This window comes from Periophthalmus magnuspinnatus, chromosome 6, assembly GCF_009829125.3.
Source record: "Periophthalmus magnuspinnatus isolate fPerMag1 chromosome 6, fPerMag1.2.pri, whole genome shotgun sequence".
Lineage (NCBI taxonomy): Eukaryota > Metazoa > Chordata > Actinopteri > Gobiiformes > Gobiidae > Periophthalmus > Periophthalmus magnuspinnatus.
The window spans coordinates 21112559-21131742 of record NC_047131.1 but is presented as its reverse complement, the minus strand read 5'-3'; the positions used below and the strand labels follow the sequence as shown (position 1 = coordinate 21131742).

Genomic DNA, 19184 nt, shown 5'->3' with positions numbered 1-19184 from the left:
AAACACCCAAGTAAATAAATGCGAAAATAGATACACTTAATGCCACACTATGGAATATGTCAAGCAATGCAGTAACATCTCCAGGGGGACATGCAGGTGACATACCTCCCACCAGGAATGTAACAAAATACACTTTAAAATATAGTATATATTATTAGTCTAAATAAAATATGTCCAACGAGGTGGAAGTTATTTGTGTCAAATTCTGACAAATCAACTTTTCAAGACTAAAATGATGAGTGTTTGAATTATTAGTTTTGCATTTTAACCTTTGCATTGTATGGACACTAGTATTTCTCTAAGATAAATTGTCTCCCATAAAGCATGCTTCAGCACAGACAAAAACATTTATGTTTGCATTACTATACAATATTTAATATACAGTATAATATTACAAGCCACATATCATATTTTGCCCCGCCTTTAGAATAAATCATTTATTCCCCACTTCCAAAAGACTTGCTGTGTCTATTCTTTAATTATCTTTGTAAGAAGAGAGAAAAAAAGTCAAGCGCAGCCCTCAGCCCCAGTTACAAGTGCTGCGAACTCCTTGTATACCCATATGGCCCATTTGTAGCTCTCTCACGAGCAGCAGTTGTTAAATTACAGATTATCCCAGCAATCCTGACAGGGATAAAACTAGTCACACAGTCCTCAAAGAGAAGCACCCTCTGCATTGAATACAACTGCATATCAGAGCACAGTTTGAATAGCTCCACACAGGGTGGCATAGTGCAAAAAAATATGTAATTTTCAATAATTGTGTTTATTAAAGCAATATGTAGCAATGTAGATAAGGGACTTAACAACACACTCCACTGGCTAATATTCAAACGAACTGTAATTAATGAATTGATTAAAGCCCCATTGTGATTTTTATTGCACTGAAAACCAGAAAAAAACCTTGCTGTGAGCAGGCGTGCATCCACACAAACCTGACTCTTAACTTGGCCTGGAGGAGGGAATCCACCTGAATGTTCCAAACTATGGTTTTAACTTTCTATTTCATGGACTCATGCAGGTGATGTGCCACCTCCAAAAAGTTACACAATGTTCTTTAATAAATGGTGCCAAATGTATATAAAGAAGATTAAACCAAGGTTCATTGTTTTATTGTGATTTCTCTCCCAGCCCTCCTACTGCCATAAAAAGACACATTTGAGGTCATTTGGTGTTTATACAAAATGTGATAAAGGTGATAAAGATATTATTTTTCTCACATATTTACATCATAGGCTATTGTACAGCCCCATAGCACTGCTTGTAGTCGCCTACTTGTGGACACGACAACACAGACACAGCAAATACAATAAAACACTGTGAAGGCCATCTCTATTTTGCTTGTCGGTGGGGGGTCAATAACTCGTTAGGGCTGAGGGAACAGCGGCAGCAGCAGCAGGGGGAGGTGACTGGGGGCTGTTCACCTGAGGATATCAGCATGTCATTGCACTCAGAGGTCATGAGAAGGATTCACGACTTCATTAACACAGTGTCATAAAACATCCCCAGTGTTTCAAGGCCTCAAATAGGCTTGGATGTGTAATTTGCCTGTTTTTATTCGCCCCGAGCTATTTTAATTTGAACATTTTACTGCCTTTGTATTTATCACCTTTTTATCATTTGTTCTGAACTTCGCATCTCATTGAAACACTCTATAAAATGGAGTTTAATGAGGGGTTGAACCAGTCTGTAATATATGTGTAACATATAATTCTTTATATATTTCTCTGTGTGGCAGACATTTTTGTTTCAAGACCACAGTTTTATGCTTAATCTGACTGAGGTTTAGTTCTGACCATGTTGTGTTTGGTTATGTTGAGGCATTATGTCTTATGCATCAAATCATGAGAATTCAATTCAATTTATTTTTAGAGCCCAAATTCACAACAGTAGTCACTTCAAAAATTGTTGATTTAACAGAAGGAAAGAGAATCAACAATGAAGCAGTCATAAACAGTCAATAAAAGACAAGCATTCACAGGAAACAAGCAAATAACTGGTCTTGGACCCTCCTTCTCAGCAAAGAAAAACTCTAAAAAACCTAGTGGGAAAAAATAAACCTTGATACCACACCACAGTGAAGGAGAGACCCATGGACGGACAGGCAGCTGTGTCCAGGAATGAACCAGGATTATATCGGGACTGAACCAGGACTAAACCAGGAATGAACCAGGTCAGACCGACTGTGATGTGTCCAGGAATGAACTAAGATTAAACTGGGACTGAACCAGGACTAAACCAGGCCTGAATCAGGACTTAGCCAGGACTAAACCAGGAGTCAACAAGGACAAATAGATGTGTCCAGGACTGATGCACATCCACTTGAAGATAGAAAAGGCAAAAATAATAAATTAAATGGTTGTAGGTTTCAGTGTCAAACATAATTTGAATCCCATGCAATATTACCCTATAAAAGCCCACGTATAATTGCTTTTTTAGCCTATAAATTAACCAAACACGGATACTTAAAGTATAAACAAGGTGAATGGTTCTTCCTTGTCAGGTTGTTCCTTAAACATACACAGAGCGCCCACACATAACACTAGTCCCTACAAGTCTATATAAAGCCCTGGTAAAACTCTGATGCCAACATTTGTACTGAAGATGATTCATTCTTGTTATTTCTGGCTCGAATTTCCCAAAGCGCTTCAATAGTTTTAAATATTTTTAAACGTTGTTCGTTGATGACCCGTATCAAATAGCGTAGGTCCTCTTTCACTTCTTCTTTAACAAGGCCTGGCGTGTGTCCAGTGAAGGGGACTCATCTGTTTAATCATCTCAATCACTCGGCGAGACCTGTCTAAAAATAGCCCATACAAGCCCCATGTGGGCAGTGGTATTGTACTACATAGACTGGACAGATTGTTGCTGCCAGAGGATCATAAAAGATACTTAAGCCTACGTGATGTCTAAATATTATCAAGCTCTCTGCATGTTTGTTTTGGTGAACTGTGTTTGTGTTTAACACTGAGCATACTTAAAAGTCTTGTTTACAAAATTTATCCTGTTATACAACCATAATCCAAAAAGCCTGGCACCACTTCATTGTGCAAGTTCAACATGACAGGAGGCATCATTGGACAAAACAACAGAGTTAGCATTATTTAACAATTTTTGGCAAAGTTCAGAGGACAAAGTCTTCATCTTGCTGAGGACACTCACTAATTACGACATCCAAAGACTCAATCCATAAACACACAACTGATGTAATGCAATTGTCCGCAGTCCTCTGTGTCAACAACAATCATCAGCCTCGACCTTGGAGGGACATTTGTAGTCTGTAAGTATGTCAGCACCTTAGATGATTTCAGCCCACTTGTCCACACCAATGTCATGCTATTACCTTGTCCCATTTATGCTTACTATGGAGTACTGTTTAAAATGCATGCAATAGTTCCTTTTCTCTCCCTAAACTGTGATTATAAAAGATGTGAAGAGTGTTCTGTGGAGTACCAAATGAAAGTAGCATGATGTTAAAACTTTGAAATAGACAGATGGTGTCGATTCAGCTTGAAAACAGATTAAAATGTAAACAAAAAGTCCAGATGTTTCTTTCTAGAAGAGTAATAAAATTACAACAACGTCACCTAACGTTGCATTTGTAAATGTAGATACTGAATACAAAACTATTTGAAGTGACTTTTTTAAAATTAAAATGCTCAGGCCAGTGTTTTCTGACAGCCTTGCTGTGAGTCTGGGGGATGCCAGTGTTTGGTGCCATTTGGCAACCGCTGGAATATTTAAATGCCCTGATGAATACATAGCCCCTGGGCTTGACTGCTCAAAGCGAACACTGAGTCTGCTCTGACATGCGCAGCATACACTAATGGGACTTCTGACAGTCCTGTGCATTCATCCTGTTAAAGCCTGGCCTGGTGTCAGCAGAAGCGCGCGGTTCTGGAGCTCCAGCTCTGGCTGAAGACGGAGAAAGCGCGGGGCCACAGGTCTGACTGGTGCAACATCTGAGTGTCCATCAGGCGCCACTTATCCTGTCACACTGCCCTTGAACAAGACACCGGGTCAGTCCTCCTCACTTGTTGCAAATTACAGTACTTTGGATGAGTGCAACAGCTGCAGTAAATTTTCGAAAAGAATAGAATCTCCACCTCATTTCTGCTGGGGCCGGGTTAATGGTCAGAGACACCATCCATTTTGTGGAAGCTCGGCAGCTGTGTGTACTTAGCCAACCCTGTGCATGTGTGTCTGTGCAGCCTGGGAAGAAATAGTGACTGGTGCGAGGCAGCTGTAACCTGTGCACATACGGAAGACACTATAAAAAGAGCAGAGCTGTCCATGGTGCTGAAATTCTTGAAAGATTCAAATGGAACTGAAATGCACTTGCTTTTAGTTTCAGTGGATCTGCATGTCCTTATGGCTTAAAATCAAAGCCAATAATGGTCAGTGCTGTTCACAAATAAAACTGGACGCAGCTGTCTCCAGTCTCTCCAAAGACTCTTATGTTGTGTTATAAGAAACACAAGAGACATTTCATTGATTATGGTTATTTTGGAAAATGTCAGTAGTGTGGAGTTGTCCAATGATGTTGACCTTTTAAGCAGTGTAACTCTGTCAAACAGCAGCACAGAATGATGGAAGGAACAATATTGATTGTGATTTGCAGCATATCAGAAACTGAATGGGCACTTCTCTTAAGAAATATAAAAGGAATCAGTGAATAATAATAATTGTTCTTTTTTTCTGTTTTAAAAACTTTCAACTTGAATGGACTTTCTTAAGACCACATTAAACAAAAATAAATCATCTAAATATCACTTTACCTTTTAAGGAACGGGACTAACTTTTGTCTGAAACGTGGGCGCTCACTTGAAGTCTGGAGATGCTGCTACTTGGACCACCGCTACACATTGATTAGTTCCTCTCTTGGAGCACGTAGCAGAGGAATTTGTGAGTGCAGAAAAGACAGGACCACTCCTCTATCTATCTCCCTGCCTCTTTCTCGCTCTCTGCACGCGATTTTCTCTCTTTCCCCAGTCGGCGCTGAGGAGGGGGAGGGTGGTCTTGCAGTCGACGAGCGAAATATAGGAGTTTACTGAGGAGTAGCTGCAACGGGAGGGAAAACGTTTGAGCGCTGCTGCCTTGCGGTGTCGGAGCTGACAGAGGGGGCTACGCGTGAGCAGAAGACTGCGCTCGGACAAATGACCGCTCCAGTCTGGGAAACTGCCGCCCGAATTGTTTAACTTGTTGATGCGTCGTTATAGCACTGTTTTCTCATTAGTTCGGCTGCAGTGGCACATACATGGGTGACGGGATTGCAACAGCTTTCCGTGGATAGGTAGTCTTTCTGAGGACGCACTTCAAAGAGCGGTATATTTGAGGTAGGTAATTTTGTTTTAATATTTACGTTGTAATTGGATGAGCTGCCTGTACCGTGCGTGTGGGGCTGACGAAATCCAATTGATATTCTGCCGCAAAGTGAGCTTCCACAGTTATACAGTGAATGAGGCTGAGTGATACTCAACAATGCAATGCGCAGTGATAGAAGTAAGCGTGTGTTTTTCTTATCAGTGTCTCTGCTGTCCTCCTGCAGATGCAATTCATCTGTGAGCCGTAGCACTGTGGAAATCGGAGGGGTCGTATTAAACACTACAGGTCAGCATGGCAGCAGGTGTAGCGGCATGGCTCCCATTCGCCCGAGCGGCAGCCATAGGATGGATGCCTGTGGCGAGCACCCCGATGCCGATACCTCCCCAAGACCGAAAAAAGACCCAGGAGGGACTGGTGGTGCTCAACGTGAGCGGGACTAAGTTTCAAACCTGGCGAACCACTTTGGAGAGGTATCCGGACACTTTACTGGGCAGTACAGAGAGAGACTTCTTTTTCCACGAGGAGACAAATGAGTACTTTTTTGACCGTGACCCTGATATTTTTAGACATGTTCTAAATTTCTATCGCACGGGAAAGCTCCACTACCCACGCCAAGAGTGCATCTCTGCCTACGATGAGGAACTCGCTTTCTTCGGCATCATTCCTGAGATTATTGGAGACTGCTGCTATGAGGAGTACAAAGACAGGAGGCGCGAAAACGCGGAGAGGCTGCAGGACGACGAGGAAATGGACGCGAGCAATGACGTCACGCCGGTGAACCTGACGCACCGGGAGTATCTGTGGCGGGCTTTTGAAAACCCTCACACCAGCACCTTAGCCCTGGTCTTCTACTATGTCACTGGCTTCTTCATCGCCATCTCTGTGATGGCCAACGTGGTGGAAACGGTACCGTGCGGGACTTTGCCCAACAGGTCCAAAGAGATCTCCTGTGGGGATCGTTACGCACTGGCCTTCTTTTGTTTGGACACGGCTTGTGTCATGATATTCACTGTCGAGTATCTGCTCCGACTAATTGCAGCTCCTAGTCGCTTCAAGTTTGTTAAAAGTGTGATGAGCGTCATCGATGTGGTGGCCATCATGCCTTACTATATCGGACTGGTCATGACTGACAATGACCAGGTGAGCGGGGCTTTTGTCACACTAAGAGTCTTCAGAGTCTTTCGGATTTTCAAATTCTCCCGGCATTCCGCGGGACTCCGGATCCTGGGCTACACTTTAAAGAGCTGCGCCTCCGAGCTGGGCTTCCTACTATTCTCCCTCACAATGGCCATCATTATCTTTGCCACGGTCATGTTTTATGCAGAGAAAGGCTCCACAGCCAGCAAGTTCACCAGTATCCCCGCTGCGTTTTGGTACACCATCGTCACCATGACAACACTGGGGTAGGTGACAGCGCGGTCTCTCAAGCGCCACACAACTGTCCTATCAGGGTCTGTGGGGGGCTTCGTGAGTGTCACAGGCACTATTATAATAAGGCTCTTTTCCCAGGTTTCAATATAGCCTGTTTTCTTCAAGCAGTTGCTTAATGTTACAGTTACTGATCTTAAGGTATTTCAAACGGATGGTAGCCTATTATATTATACCCCAGGGTATAATACACCAGGGTATAATACAATAATATATGCTATGGATCATACCTGGGTGGGTGAGGGATCACACAGACATACCCCAGGGTCATTATCAAATGTGTAATGAATTGTTGTTGCTGGGGCTACAGGTGTGTTTCAGTGTCTGTATCTGGTCTCCATCCAGGTAGTGCTGTTCATGAATGAGTTTGCACCTGAACCCAAGAGGAAGCATTCTTTTCTCTTAAGTTCTTTAATGTAAGCTTGAGACATTCTGAGTTTTCAGCTCTTTTTCTACTTATTTTAACAACAGTAAATATTTACTTGCTAATTTCATGCTGAGGAACAATCCACATTATGTTCTGATGTAGCATAAATTAATTAAACTCAGACAATTACATCAAATTAATAGATGGAAACACACTCAAGCACTCAGCTGTTCAGTCTTCTCTATTATTAATATTTGTGACATTATTACTATTTCCCACCTTGATTCCCAAAGTTGTCTCAATGAGCCAAGTGGCTGCAATTTGGCTTGGATGTGTTGCAAATAGCTTTATAATAAAGTGGATACAGCACAGAGCTGCCTGAGGCAGTCCGTCTCACACTCAGAGAGGGAAATAATAATCAAGTCGTAGCTAATTTGTGTGTAAAAATATCCCGGCTGCCGTGTAAACACAGGCACTCAGGCAATGCCTACAGTCCTCATCACCTCCCAATCATCCATGACACACAAATGAAGTCCTGCTGAAACCACGTTGGCCTTTCTTTGCAATGTCAAAGCATCAGAGATTAAATATGCTTAATAAACAGCCAAAGGCACATGTGAGCATGTATATTATTCAGTGCACTTGAGCATGCCCTATTTAAAAGTGCTCTAATGATGTATTCTTTTGTATTTTGTTGCTTTGATCCTGCAGTGCTTACATTTGAAATGTTATTTGTTATATTTTAAGACTTGGGTATACTGTAGAGTATGTTGTCCCTGTCTACTGTTATCAGACTGCTGCAGTGATAGAGAAGCTGCCTGAAGCTTCCCCTGCTTTCATTCAGTATCAGTGGAAGTACCTCTCTGCCTCAGATGACCAATGAGAGCATAATTAGTGATATGCAGTAGCCAGTGATTGAGGCTGCCATCACCAGTGCAGCATCGCTCCAGCTCCTATCAGATTGAGTGCAGATTACACACAAATTGTGCAGGCAGTTTTATTATTTATATTTGGACAGCAACAAAGATATTGCTGCATTCAAACACTGAATACCTTTTGTGTCACTTAAGATGAATTCTAAATAATGTTGTGCAGAGGGAACAAAACTCCTATGCCTTTGATAATGGGAACAGTTGTGTCCCTCCTTTGTGAAGTGTGACAGCAGTGTGACAGATGTGCACATGTACAGAGCCTTGCAGTGGTGCAGAATGCACCAAAGGATCACCGTGGAGAGGCTGAGAGACAAAGTGCACTGCTCCTCAGGATCCATCAGTCTGAGGAGGAGATTTTCAGAAATCATCTCTGAAATAATGGCCTGGTAAAGGTGAAGTATGGTTGTCATTGTATGCTGACAACACTGTAAGGAAACAGTCCGTTATATTCTCCTCCAGTAACCTGCAGATTCTTATCTGCTCTTGGGAATGAGCTCTTCTCATGGTTTGTTTCTGAGCGCAGCATGAAGAAACATTTAAAGTCATCCAACAAATAGTTATTGGAGTCAGAAATGAATGGGCTTTTGTGCCTCCATTCGGAGTCTCTGAAAGCATTTGATTTCATTCGGGTAGTCATTGATGGTTTATGTCGGCGTGGCATCATGATGCCTTTCCACTACATATATTTTCAATTTCCCTGACTCACGCTCTGTGGAAGTAAAGACAGTGGCGAGCGCTCGCTCCCCTGCTGATGGCCCATTGATTGTGCTTAAGCAGACGTGCAGACATTGGGAGAGCAGGGCTCCTGTTCAGAGGCACTTGGCAGTCAGCCTGAATGAGAGCGGAGGAGCCTGGAGACCAGCGGAGAATCAATAGCAGTGTGCAGCTGCGTGTCACGCCTCTGTGTCTGCTGCTGCTGCCTCCTCACCAGGACAAGACCCTCTTATGCTCCATATTCATGCAGCTTAATCTCTGTGTGCAGGAGCATCCTCTGTCAAACACACATCTTCAGATATGCTGTAAATGTGAGATCTCTATCTGCAACGCTTTACTCTATCTCTGAATACTGCGCTAAGCTTCCAGAGCATCATTTGAGCCTGATTTAATGCAATCCATTTAAGGTGGCAGATTCCAATAGGAAGATAACAACACACTTTATTAAGCTGCAATCCTGCTGTATTTGCCTCTCCTCTTCTCACAGATGATCCACACAGTCAGGGAGAATTAGCTGCACAGGGACTTTTGGTGCTTGAGATCTTTTAAGTGATTTAAGGTGTAATGGAGTGCACTGCTGAGGCAGCTGCGAAAACGCTAGAAGTCAAGCGCAACCCACAAGGGAAGTGTGAGAGGACAGACTCTCTCCCAGCCATAGTCATCTGGACACTGGCCTTACCTTTAAGAGTAACGCCCTATTCTCTGCGGACCACTACTAACACTAAAAATCACACTGCATATGAATGAGCAATGATAACAATGTTTTAAATATAGAGGGCAGATTTATAGAAGTTTTTTCAACCTGCATGGCTTTTGTTAAAATGTCTAGTGGTACTTAACCGTATACTGTAACAGAAAACAGTGGGCATCATTTAAATATCAAATGATTTGCTTTGTTACCAGTATGAATGATTTGTGGTTTATGGGCGATTTGTTCTATAGGCCCACAAACACAGCTGTACATTTCAGTCACACAACAAATGCATAATTGATTGCTCTACTATTTTTCTGTGGCACTGCTCCACCCACAAAATACCAGTGACATGTGAGGCCTATAAAGCTTTCAGGGCTGGATTTATACGACAGAGGAGGCAAGGTTAACAGACAGGAGGGTCACCATGGAGCTCGTAAACCAGTACAAGTATAACCATTATCTCACCTGCAACTTCGGATACTGAGTCCTGGTCCTGGTGAGGAACGTTTGAAGACAAATCACTGTTTCGTTTAGGTTGTCGTGCAGTGCAATTGTTGCAGTTGTTGTAAAATACACAGGATTGTTTGAAAGAAATTTATATTTGTATGAGATTAATGGATTGCTTTTGCTATAAGAAAGTAATTTTTAAACAGAGGACATTTCTAACCAGTGTCTAAACCAGGTCTAATCTAAGATTGGATGACAACAAATGGGGAATTACTGTTTTGATTTGATCATGATTCATGTACCTTTTTTATATTGTCTTAAAGAGGACAGTAAGAGTAAGTGCTTTTGAGAGTCCACACTTCACTATGATTGATTAAAACCACATGTGGTCTGTGTTTGAGTTGAGTTGCATTAGACAAAAGCAATAAATAACAATATGAATATATCACTAACAAATCTATGGCCAATGATCACACTAGTTAGTACTAAGTACTAAGAGAGAACTTAATCTTGTCTAAAAACCCTCTAACCAGTTTTAATCTTGGACTAAAGCCGTTCTAAATTAGGAGTAAAAGTGGGAATTATTTAGTTCTAGCAGTTGTTCACACTTCAAAAGATTGCTGTTGTCATAACTCCAAAAGTGTTTCTAAACCAAGATAAAAAAAATTAAAAAAACACAGAGTACAGTCTGAAAGCAAGTAATATAATCATCTTCAATGGTTGGATGAGTTACCAATCCCCTGGCCGTTGCCACGCAGAAATCTCACTCCTCTTTTCACAACAGTCAGTGCGAACATTTGGCCTGTTTGATTATGTACCGCAATGGCTGTAATTTCTGCTGTTGACGAGAATACATTAGAGCGCTTGGCATTGTGTATGTAACGCACATTATGCAAAACTAAGCCACCCATTAGTGTGCATTGTGATACATCAGTGTATAATACAACAAGCAGAGGTGGCTGATGGGACATGTGTGTAGGTTGCCATTAGCCTGGGGGGAGGCTATAGGCACACCCCCCTGCCAGCTGCTTTATTTGGGACAAGAGGTGATTCTAATATGAGGCTGCTATAATGGGACTGAAGTGACAGGTGACTTAATGAGCAGGACCTGGCAACGCAATGTATTTCATGAGTGCTGTGTCGTCCATGCAAATGAGCCTGGGAATGGAGGAAGAGGGGTTTGGGGACAGAGCATTCTATGGGCAGATTAAGATTAGGGATGGGTGATATATCGCTTCTAATACCGTAATGAATGATATTTAAGGGGTTTTCCTGATACCAATACTGGTTTGATATTGAAAAATGTTTTGTGTGGTGTGGCCACATTTTTTCCATTTTACAGTCCAAATTAATGCATTTTAAGTGCTTTCAGTTTAACTTGGTGTTTCCCCAAAGAGTTTAACGTAAAAGCAACACAATGGGGCTGCTGCACACTCCATAGCTAAGAATAAAGTATTTTTATTTCTTTCCAACTCGGAAGTAAGTGCTTGATTATCTTTGCTTGGGCGGTCCGCCCCAGTTTCAATTTGACGTCTAAAAAAGGATGCACCTAAAAATTAATACATGTGGATATTTACAATATGCTAAAATTTTGTGAGAGCAAGTTAGCTTTAACCAAATGTGCAGCACGACAGATATCGGTTATCAGTATTGGCTTTAAAAAATCCAAATTGGACTTTCCTTTAATAAGATCATTACAGAAGACATTCATTTTTTTCAGTGAATATATGCATGTCTGGTATAATTTGATACCCTTTTTTCGCCACACTTCAAGCTGATGGGAATTTAAGAGGAGAGATGTAGGCTGCGTGATTGATTAAGATTTTATAGCCGTTCATATATTATAGATTTATTACTGCTGCTTTACATATAGGTAGAGGCGCAAAAGTGTTTCCTGAAAATACTGCAATGTTTTATAAGGGTATAAACACGATCAACAAAACAGTGTCATTGATTAATCTAACTGACGATATATTTTACCTATGTCATTTTCCTTTCACCTCCTTGTAGAAAGCAGTGTTGACAGTGTAAATAATGCTTCAAAAATTCCTTCTACAAGCACTTTCATTTTGTTCCGTATATGGGGAAAAAAGGCAAAAACAGCACTCAATGTTCTGATTAATAATTGAACTGTTTTATGCTGTAGAGGTGTACTTAGAAGGACATGCTTTTTTAAAGGTGAGGTTTTTAAAAACTGAAGTTGTAAATAAATAATAATAATGTTGTTTTTCATGATGTATAAATTATGATATAAGACATCTATTATTTAGCAAATTTTAGGAACGGGCAATATAGCAAAATGCAATAGAAATGTGAGGGTCAGCCAGGTTTTTTTTTATTCAGTGCCTTTTTTGTTCGACACATACCATCTGTTTGTTACTGGTCAACCTTAATCGTGCTCTGAGTGGCAGGTGGATTAATCAGTTACAATGGTATATGATTTTTTTCCCAGATAGCTTTAGTTCACGGCCCTCTACCCAGTTTTTCATGTGTTCGACCAAATTTGTCTTGGCCCAGTATATATATATATATATATATATATATATATATATATATATATATATATATATATATATATATATATATATATATATATATATATATATATATATATATATATATATATATATATATATATATATATATATATATATATAAATAAACATGGGGAATCAGCGTTTAAATTTTAAATTTTATGCAGCTAAAACTTGGAACAGTCTTCCTGAAGATGTGAGACAGGCCTCTACTTTGACAATGTTTAAATCCAGGCTCAAAATGGTTCTGTTTAGCTGTGCATATGACTGACAGGTTTTTATTCTGCACTCTTCTCTTTTAATGTTAATTTTATGATGATTATTTGTGATTATTTATGTTTGATTTGTGTGATTTTAATGTCTTTCTTATTCTGTAAAGCACTTTGAATTACCTTGTGTACGAATTGTGCTATACAAATAAACTTGCCTTGCCTTGCCTTGCCTATATATATATATATGTATATAGTATATAAGCAGCTATTGAGGTCAAAATAACTCCACAGTGTATTGTATGCATCTCATTACAAATCGCTTTATTATCCGAGTACAGGAAAGTTCACGATTACCATGCTACTTGTTGTTGGCTTTACCACGTTGGCAAAACTCTGCTCTTTTGAGAAGCGCATATAAACTCATCGCAATGAATAATTAGGATGCTCAGAATGGATAATGTAAGTCTGGAATATGATTGGACAGTTTAACATTAACTAGTTCTGGTTTTAATTTTCAAGAAAATTAAAATGTAGCTATAGCTCCTTTAAATTGTAAGCTTGAGCAAATATGATAAATAAGATATTGGAATTTTCATCTTGGCTTTTTTCCCATATTGCCTGCCCCACCCCTAACTCACTTCTTGTCAATGCAGCTCTAAAGAAGACCAATGCACATTACCTCAAGCCACACATCATTCATTGGTATAACCAGGCTACTTGATAAATACGCAGCACTAGATTATAGCTTCTCCCTGTTTTTGATTTATTTTAGATTGTTTCTAATAAAATAGTTCAAATGAAGATGCATTTGTGGTCAGCTGGCCAGAGCTGAAAAACAGATTATGGGAAGCTGGTTGGTTAACGTGAGGGTAGTGTGTGTGTGAACGGACTCCATAAGCAGCATGCGTCACTGCGGCCCTGCAGATTGATAAATAATCTATATGACAAGGACAAAACGGCTGTCCTTCTTTTTGATTCGATTTCTTAGACAACTCATCGTTAAAGGCAGCACCACTAATACTCATTTCGTGCACGGGGTTTCATTAAGTCCTTTTGAATATGCCGCATTAAACAATGAAATAGGCTCTACCACGTTCCGCACAAGGGGCTGCTGGGTAACGTAGTGTGAGGACATAAAATACAGGGCTGGTGTTTTTTTCCCCAGTGCTCAGCATTTTCATCTTCTTCTTTGTATTGCCGAGGAGCAACAAAGATTAATGGAATTTTCCAGAACAAGATTAAACTTACCTCCAACAAATGTGCCGTCACTGCATTAGGAAATAGGGAGAAATGTAAGAAAACACATCACCGAGATTTCACTGTTGTTAGAAAGCATTTGCTCCACTTCCCTCCAGAGCAACAGACCTGCACCTGCCCCAGCGTGAGCCAATGAATCACATCAGGGAGGGCTTCCAGTTGGACGCTGTTTAGTTTAGTGAGGCGTAAAATATGTGATTTTATGTTGTATTGAGAACATTTTCGGCTTGGTCAGCAATAGGTCATGGACTAAATTATTAACTTGGTTGTATATATATTTTATTTAAAGATGCACTATGTAACTTTTCTGATGGGAGGTCTACCACCTTCTTGTCTCCGTGGAGATCAGAATCAGAAAAGCTTTATTGCCCTCGGCAGTGAACAAACATTTGGCAACTGTGCTTTGGCGATAAAACAATAAATAATAGTTGTTATGTTGTATGGTGTAAACTTGCATTTGTCCGATTACAAATGTTTTTATTGCTTAAAAATATCTTGAAACACATGTGAGCAAGGTCACCTCTTCACAGTTCTGCCTTGTAACTTGGTCTACTGACGTCACAGGTTTCATGCCATATTGTGGAACATTTCAGACAAAAGCAATAACATCTCCATGAAGACAAGCAGGAAGCAGACTCTTCATAAGAAAAATTACAGACTCCAAGAATCTAAAGTAGCGCTCCCGCACCCATCTAGAGCTAGAATTCAGGTCCTAAAATACCTAGCTCAACAGTGTTCAAACTATGACCTGGGGGCCAAATCCGGCTTGGTGAAAAAAGTTTCGACATCCCTGACCCAGCTGGAGGAATAGCCCACTGTGGTGACACTATGTGAAATATGTTCATTTATAGCAATGCGCAACCCTCACATAAAATGATTCAAGCATTGTGGGATTTGAACCTGAAACGTTCTTGTTATGAGATGAGAGAGCTGACCTTTTTTGTTTGAGACAGTATTGGCCAGGTCTGGGTAATAAAATTTAACTTATTTTACCAGACCACTTCTAAGTTTGATATTTTTGTCTGTTTGTTCATAGCTTTCTTATTAACTTGTCCTATGTGTTGTAACTATATGTTGTTGAAGCTGTTTGGATCAGTGGATCACACAGTCGCACATGAAACCAAAGCAACAGCAGCAGCCATGGCAATCCTCCATAGACCCCTCACCTTATTTACATACTCAGCAGCATTAACATACAGATGAAAACGGTTTGTCTGGTCATGAAAATCGTACAGACATGCATAATGCCTCCTCATCATTTTGCAGAAATGTTCGGCACTGCTCTAAGTGGTTCCTCTGCCTTGGTTTACATTGTGCTTACTACTGCATCCACGCAATTACTGTGTCACTATCTCCCTGATCCCTGTGATCTCCGGAATTTGACTCTACAATTTGAGAGCTCATTCTGTTTGACTGGGAACGCTGTGATGGAAAAATGATACAAATGTGAGGTTAACGTCTCACATATAGATCGGTTGGGTAAAATATTACAAACACTGACAGATGAAGTGGAGAAGACAGATTTTTTACCTCCATCATGGCACCTGTTGGCGGGTGGGAGTTATCAGATAGCAAGTAGGAAAATGTATAATCATAAGTCTTTGAGTGAGTTTGACAAGGGCAAATTGTGATAGCTTAGACTCGGAGCTCAGGCCGAAACAATTAATTAATTATGGGACCAAATTAAAAACCGAACTAATTCATTTTAAACGGTTCACAGTTGTCCAAAGTTATTCCGAGCTATTATAAGTTATTTATAAGCACTTTACACAACTTTCAGAGACCACAGCAGAGTTTTGTAGTCATGGTAAAGCTAGCAACAAGTAGGATGCTAACATGCACTTCCTGATTATTGGACAATAAAACACTTTATAATTAGATGCAGATGGTACACACATATTTTGACATCAAGAGCTGGTTATACATTATATCTGTAATGGGGCTGGCCATATTTTGCTCAAATACGTTGGAAACAGTTGGGCACAGGGTCCTTATTGTAATTGCAGCTCACTGATTATTAACATAACTGTCAACTACTTCAGTAATATGTATATTCACAGACTCTAAAACACATGTGGAGAAATGATGATTTAGGACATCAAATAGACATGGGAATGAATAAAATGATCTGCAGTTTAAAAAGATTAGCAAAATAAATGTTCATTGCAGCCCTACTCAGAGCTTCTCCATGTTTTGGAAAGGCTCCAAGTGTCCAAAAAGAACAGTGTTTCAACAGGTGCATTATTATCACTGCTAATAGAAAAGCTATAGGATACACATAGTGTATTATAGTGTGTGTGTGTGTGTGTGTGTGTGTGAGGGAGGGGACTACTACTGTAAATCTCTTTTTTTTCATTAGGCCCTGTTGTTGTATTTAAGTATAATACGCCAACTTCTTACGCCAACTTCTATAATTGATTTATGACACCAGCCGACATCAATAAATATTGATTAGCACATGATTTGTAGTGCATTAAATGATTGCAGCTACCAAATCATATATCTTGCTTCACTAAACAAGTAATTCCAAATGTGAACTCAACAAGTGTAACGTTGTTGTTCTGAGATGAGAGAGCTGACCTTTTTTGTGTATGAGACAGTTTTGGTCAGGTCAACAAAATATAACTTATTTTACCAGACCGTCTGTTTGTTTATAGGTTTCTTATTAGATTTTGACTTCTGCATTTGGCTGCCCTATGCGTTGAAACTATGATATGTTTTGAAGCTATTTGGATCGGTGGATCACTCAGTGAAACCAACGCAGCAGCAGCAGCCATAGCAATCCTCCACAGACCCCTCGCCTTATTTACAAACTCAGCAGCATTAATATACAGATGAAAATGGTTTGTCTGGCCATGGAAATTGCTAGGCAAGCAGGCACCGTTTTCCCAATATTGCTTGTTTTTGATGAAGAAAATGAAGACATACATGTAAAAGCTTCATTTGCAACAAATGCCTTATTCACTATATTAAACAATAGTGAATACAGTTTTCTCACACATTTTGGATAACACACAACACAAATAAGATGACACACAAATGAGGTAGTACAAAAATCACTTCTAAAGTGTGTATTAAGGACATGTTCTTGTGACTTTTTGTACCTGCAGTTTCTAAATCTTTTTTCCTGCAAGAGTAATTTTAAGATTTGTAATAAAGTGCACCTAAAAATAAGCCGCTCTTATAGTGTCATGCTCATCTCATCACCAGATATAGGTATTACATTTCTGAATACTTCCATTATTCCCCCCTTTCAATGGTGGACGGTAAAGAACTACAAGGAGTAAAGTACTGTACTTAAGTAGGATTTTTAGGCATCTGTACTTTAGTTAAGTAGATTACTTTATTAGTATTTTATTTTTACTCCACTACATTTTTTAATGGAGTTTGAGGGGTTATTTTTAACATGTTTGTGGTAACATCTTGAGTAAATTTTTCAAGTTCAAGCTTCAGCTTTGAGTAAACAACAATAAATACAATACACACAATTCATGCAAAATGAAGTCATTGATTCATATTGTTGATTTGTACATTAACGCTTTTACTTGATTGTCCTTATATCTTACTTTTTACCTCTGTACTTTTACTATTAGTACACATCCCTGATCCCTTTTTAACTATTCTCTGACTAAAAAGTGGGGTTTATTATTTTTCAAAAGATGTACACATCATCAAAAATACTACTCCAACTGTTTTAAAGTTACCTGATGAAACTTTTCTGGTGGAGGGCCCAACACCAGCTTCTTTCCATGGTTACTGCCTTCCCTGGAATGTCCCACTGTTTGCCTGTAGCTTGGCCTGGTTGCGTCACCTGCTTGTCTCCATGGAGATAGATAAATTTAATCCAATACTATGGAGTATACAAGCAAAGCAATAACTCCATGGCGACAAGCAGGAAAAGTTAATGTTGTTGTTATATTTAGCCAACAATTACCATCCTCAAAAATAAAATGCGTCATTAATTCACCTTTAAAATGACTGTATTTTCCACATACTTCACTGTAAGATGTTGGTTGTTATATTTAGAAGAACCAATTAAAAGTGAAAAAGAAAAGTGTCACTCCTGTGTGCGTTTAATGCAGCCTCGTGACGTATAGAACTATAGCTGAAGTTGCAGTTGCCTTTTATTTTTAGTTGTCTCCAACTTTAGGAAAACAACGAAACAGCAATCATCCTAAATCTGTCACCATTGCCCCCGCCTGACCCCAGAGAGCCCAGGTTGGCAGCACAGATGTAAGATTAGACAATTATTCAAGAAGGTGCTGAAAGTCCCACCCATCACTGCTTAGAAGGGGCGTTATAATGCTCCCCTCACCCATTTCTCATTGGCTGCGTGGGACAGCATACTAACACAATATGCTGAAGCTGGCCCCGCTCTCCTAATGCCAAAGTGAGAGAGTAGATCCCTCCCCCTTTTGACATTTGTCTCTTTATCAAAAATGCCCCTCAGCCAACAAGCTGCATCTGTGATCAGCCGCCATCCGCAGATTAGAGCTAACAGCAGTCATCAGTCTGCACGAGAAGAAGAAGAAGAGTGATGTAACGCGTCTGGCACCTCATTTGAGACGCGGCAGAAATAGTTTGAGCATGATCAAGATGAAAGTATGATTGTTTTTGAGGCACTCTATACACATGGGAAAGAAATTGTATAGTAGGATTGCCAAAAGTATTGATAATCAGATATTAATCAACACTAAAACTAGTATCAAAACCAGATACTCATTTGAGCAAGTATCAATACTAAAGAAGTCACAACAACAGGATAGAAATGAATCTTTCCTGAATAGCTTTAGAATGATTTTGAGCTGTATCAGAACAAGTATAAAACACATAGACTAGGGTGGGTGCTTTATACACCCATGGAGCACTGTGGAACCTACCTGGACTGAGGGATTACACAGAAGGCCACATGGAAATACAAAAAGTACTATTATGATATTGTTCTACTGTCTAAATAAAATAACTTTTTTTTATTATTGTGGTATTGGTCTCAGTATTGAGTCTCAAGTCTATTCCTAAGTATCAAAATCAAGACATTTTTGACAACAGCACCGTATAGCCTTGAATATAGAAATGAAGTACAGTTGGCTATATGTGTAACCTTAAGTCGTTGTGGCAGTGATATAAATAGCCATAATATAAATAACTCTAGTTGTGACGTGTTGATGCATTTTGGTTCCTTCTGTTTATTCCAGAGGTCGCCAAAGCCACTGAATAAAAATATGTAGCAAATGACTCATATTACTCTGAGTCATCACTGTACGTTTTCGAATA

The 19184-nt window shown here is 39.8% G+C and overlaps 1 protein-coding gene across 2 annotated transcripts in view; it reads left to right on the top strand.

Annotated features, from left to right (window-relative positions):
• The first annotated feature begins 5023 nt into the window (after positions 1-5023).
• The window catches only part of LOC117372821 (potassium voltage-gated channel subfamily D member 2-like), a 55504-nt gene continuing 41343 nt past the window's right edge, over positions 5024-19184 (top strand). For both annotated transcript variants that reach the window (XM_055222597.1, XM_033968687.2), the window contains exons 1-2: positions 5024-5336; positions 5549-6728. In XM_055222597.1, coding sequence (XP_055078572.1) covers positions 5617-6728 — 1112 coding nt within the window. In that variant the 5' untranslated portion in view covers positions 5024-5336; positions 5549-5616. The remainder of the gene's footprint in view (positions 5337-5548; positions 6729-19184) is intronic.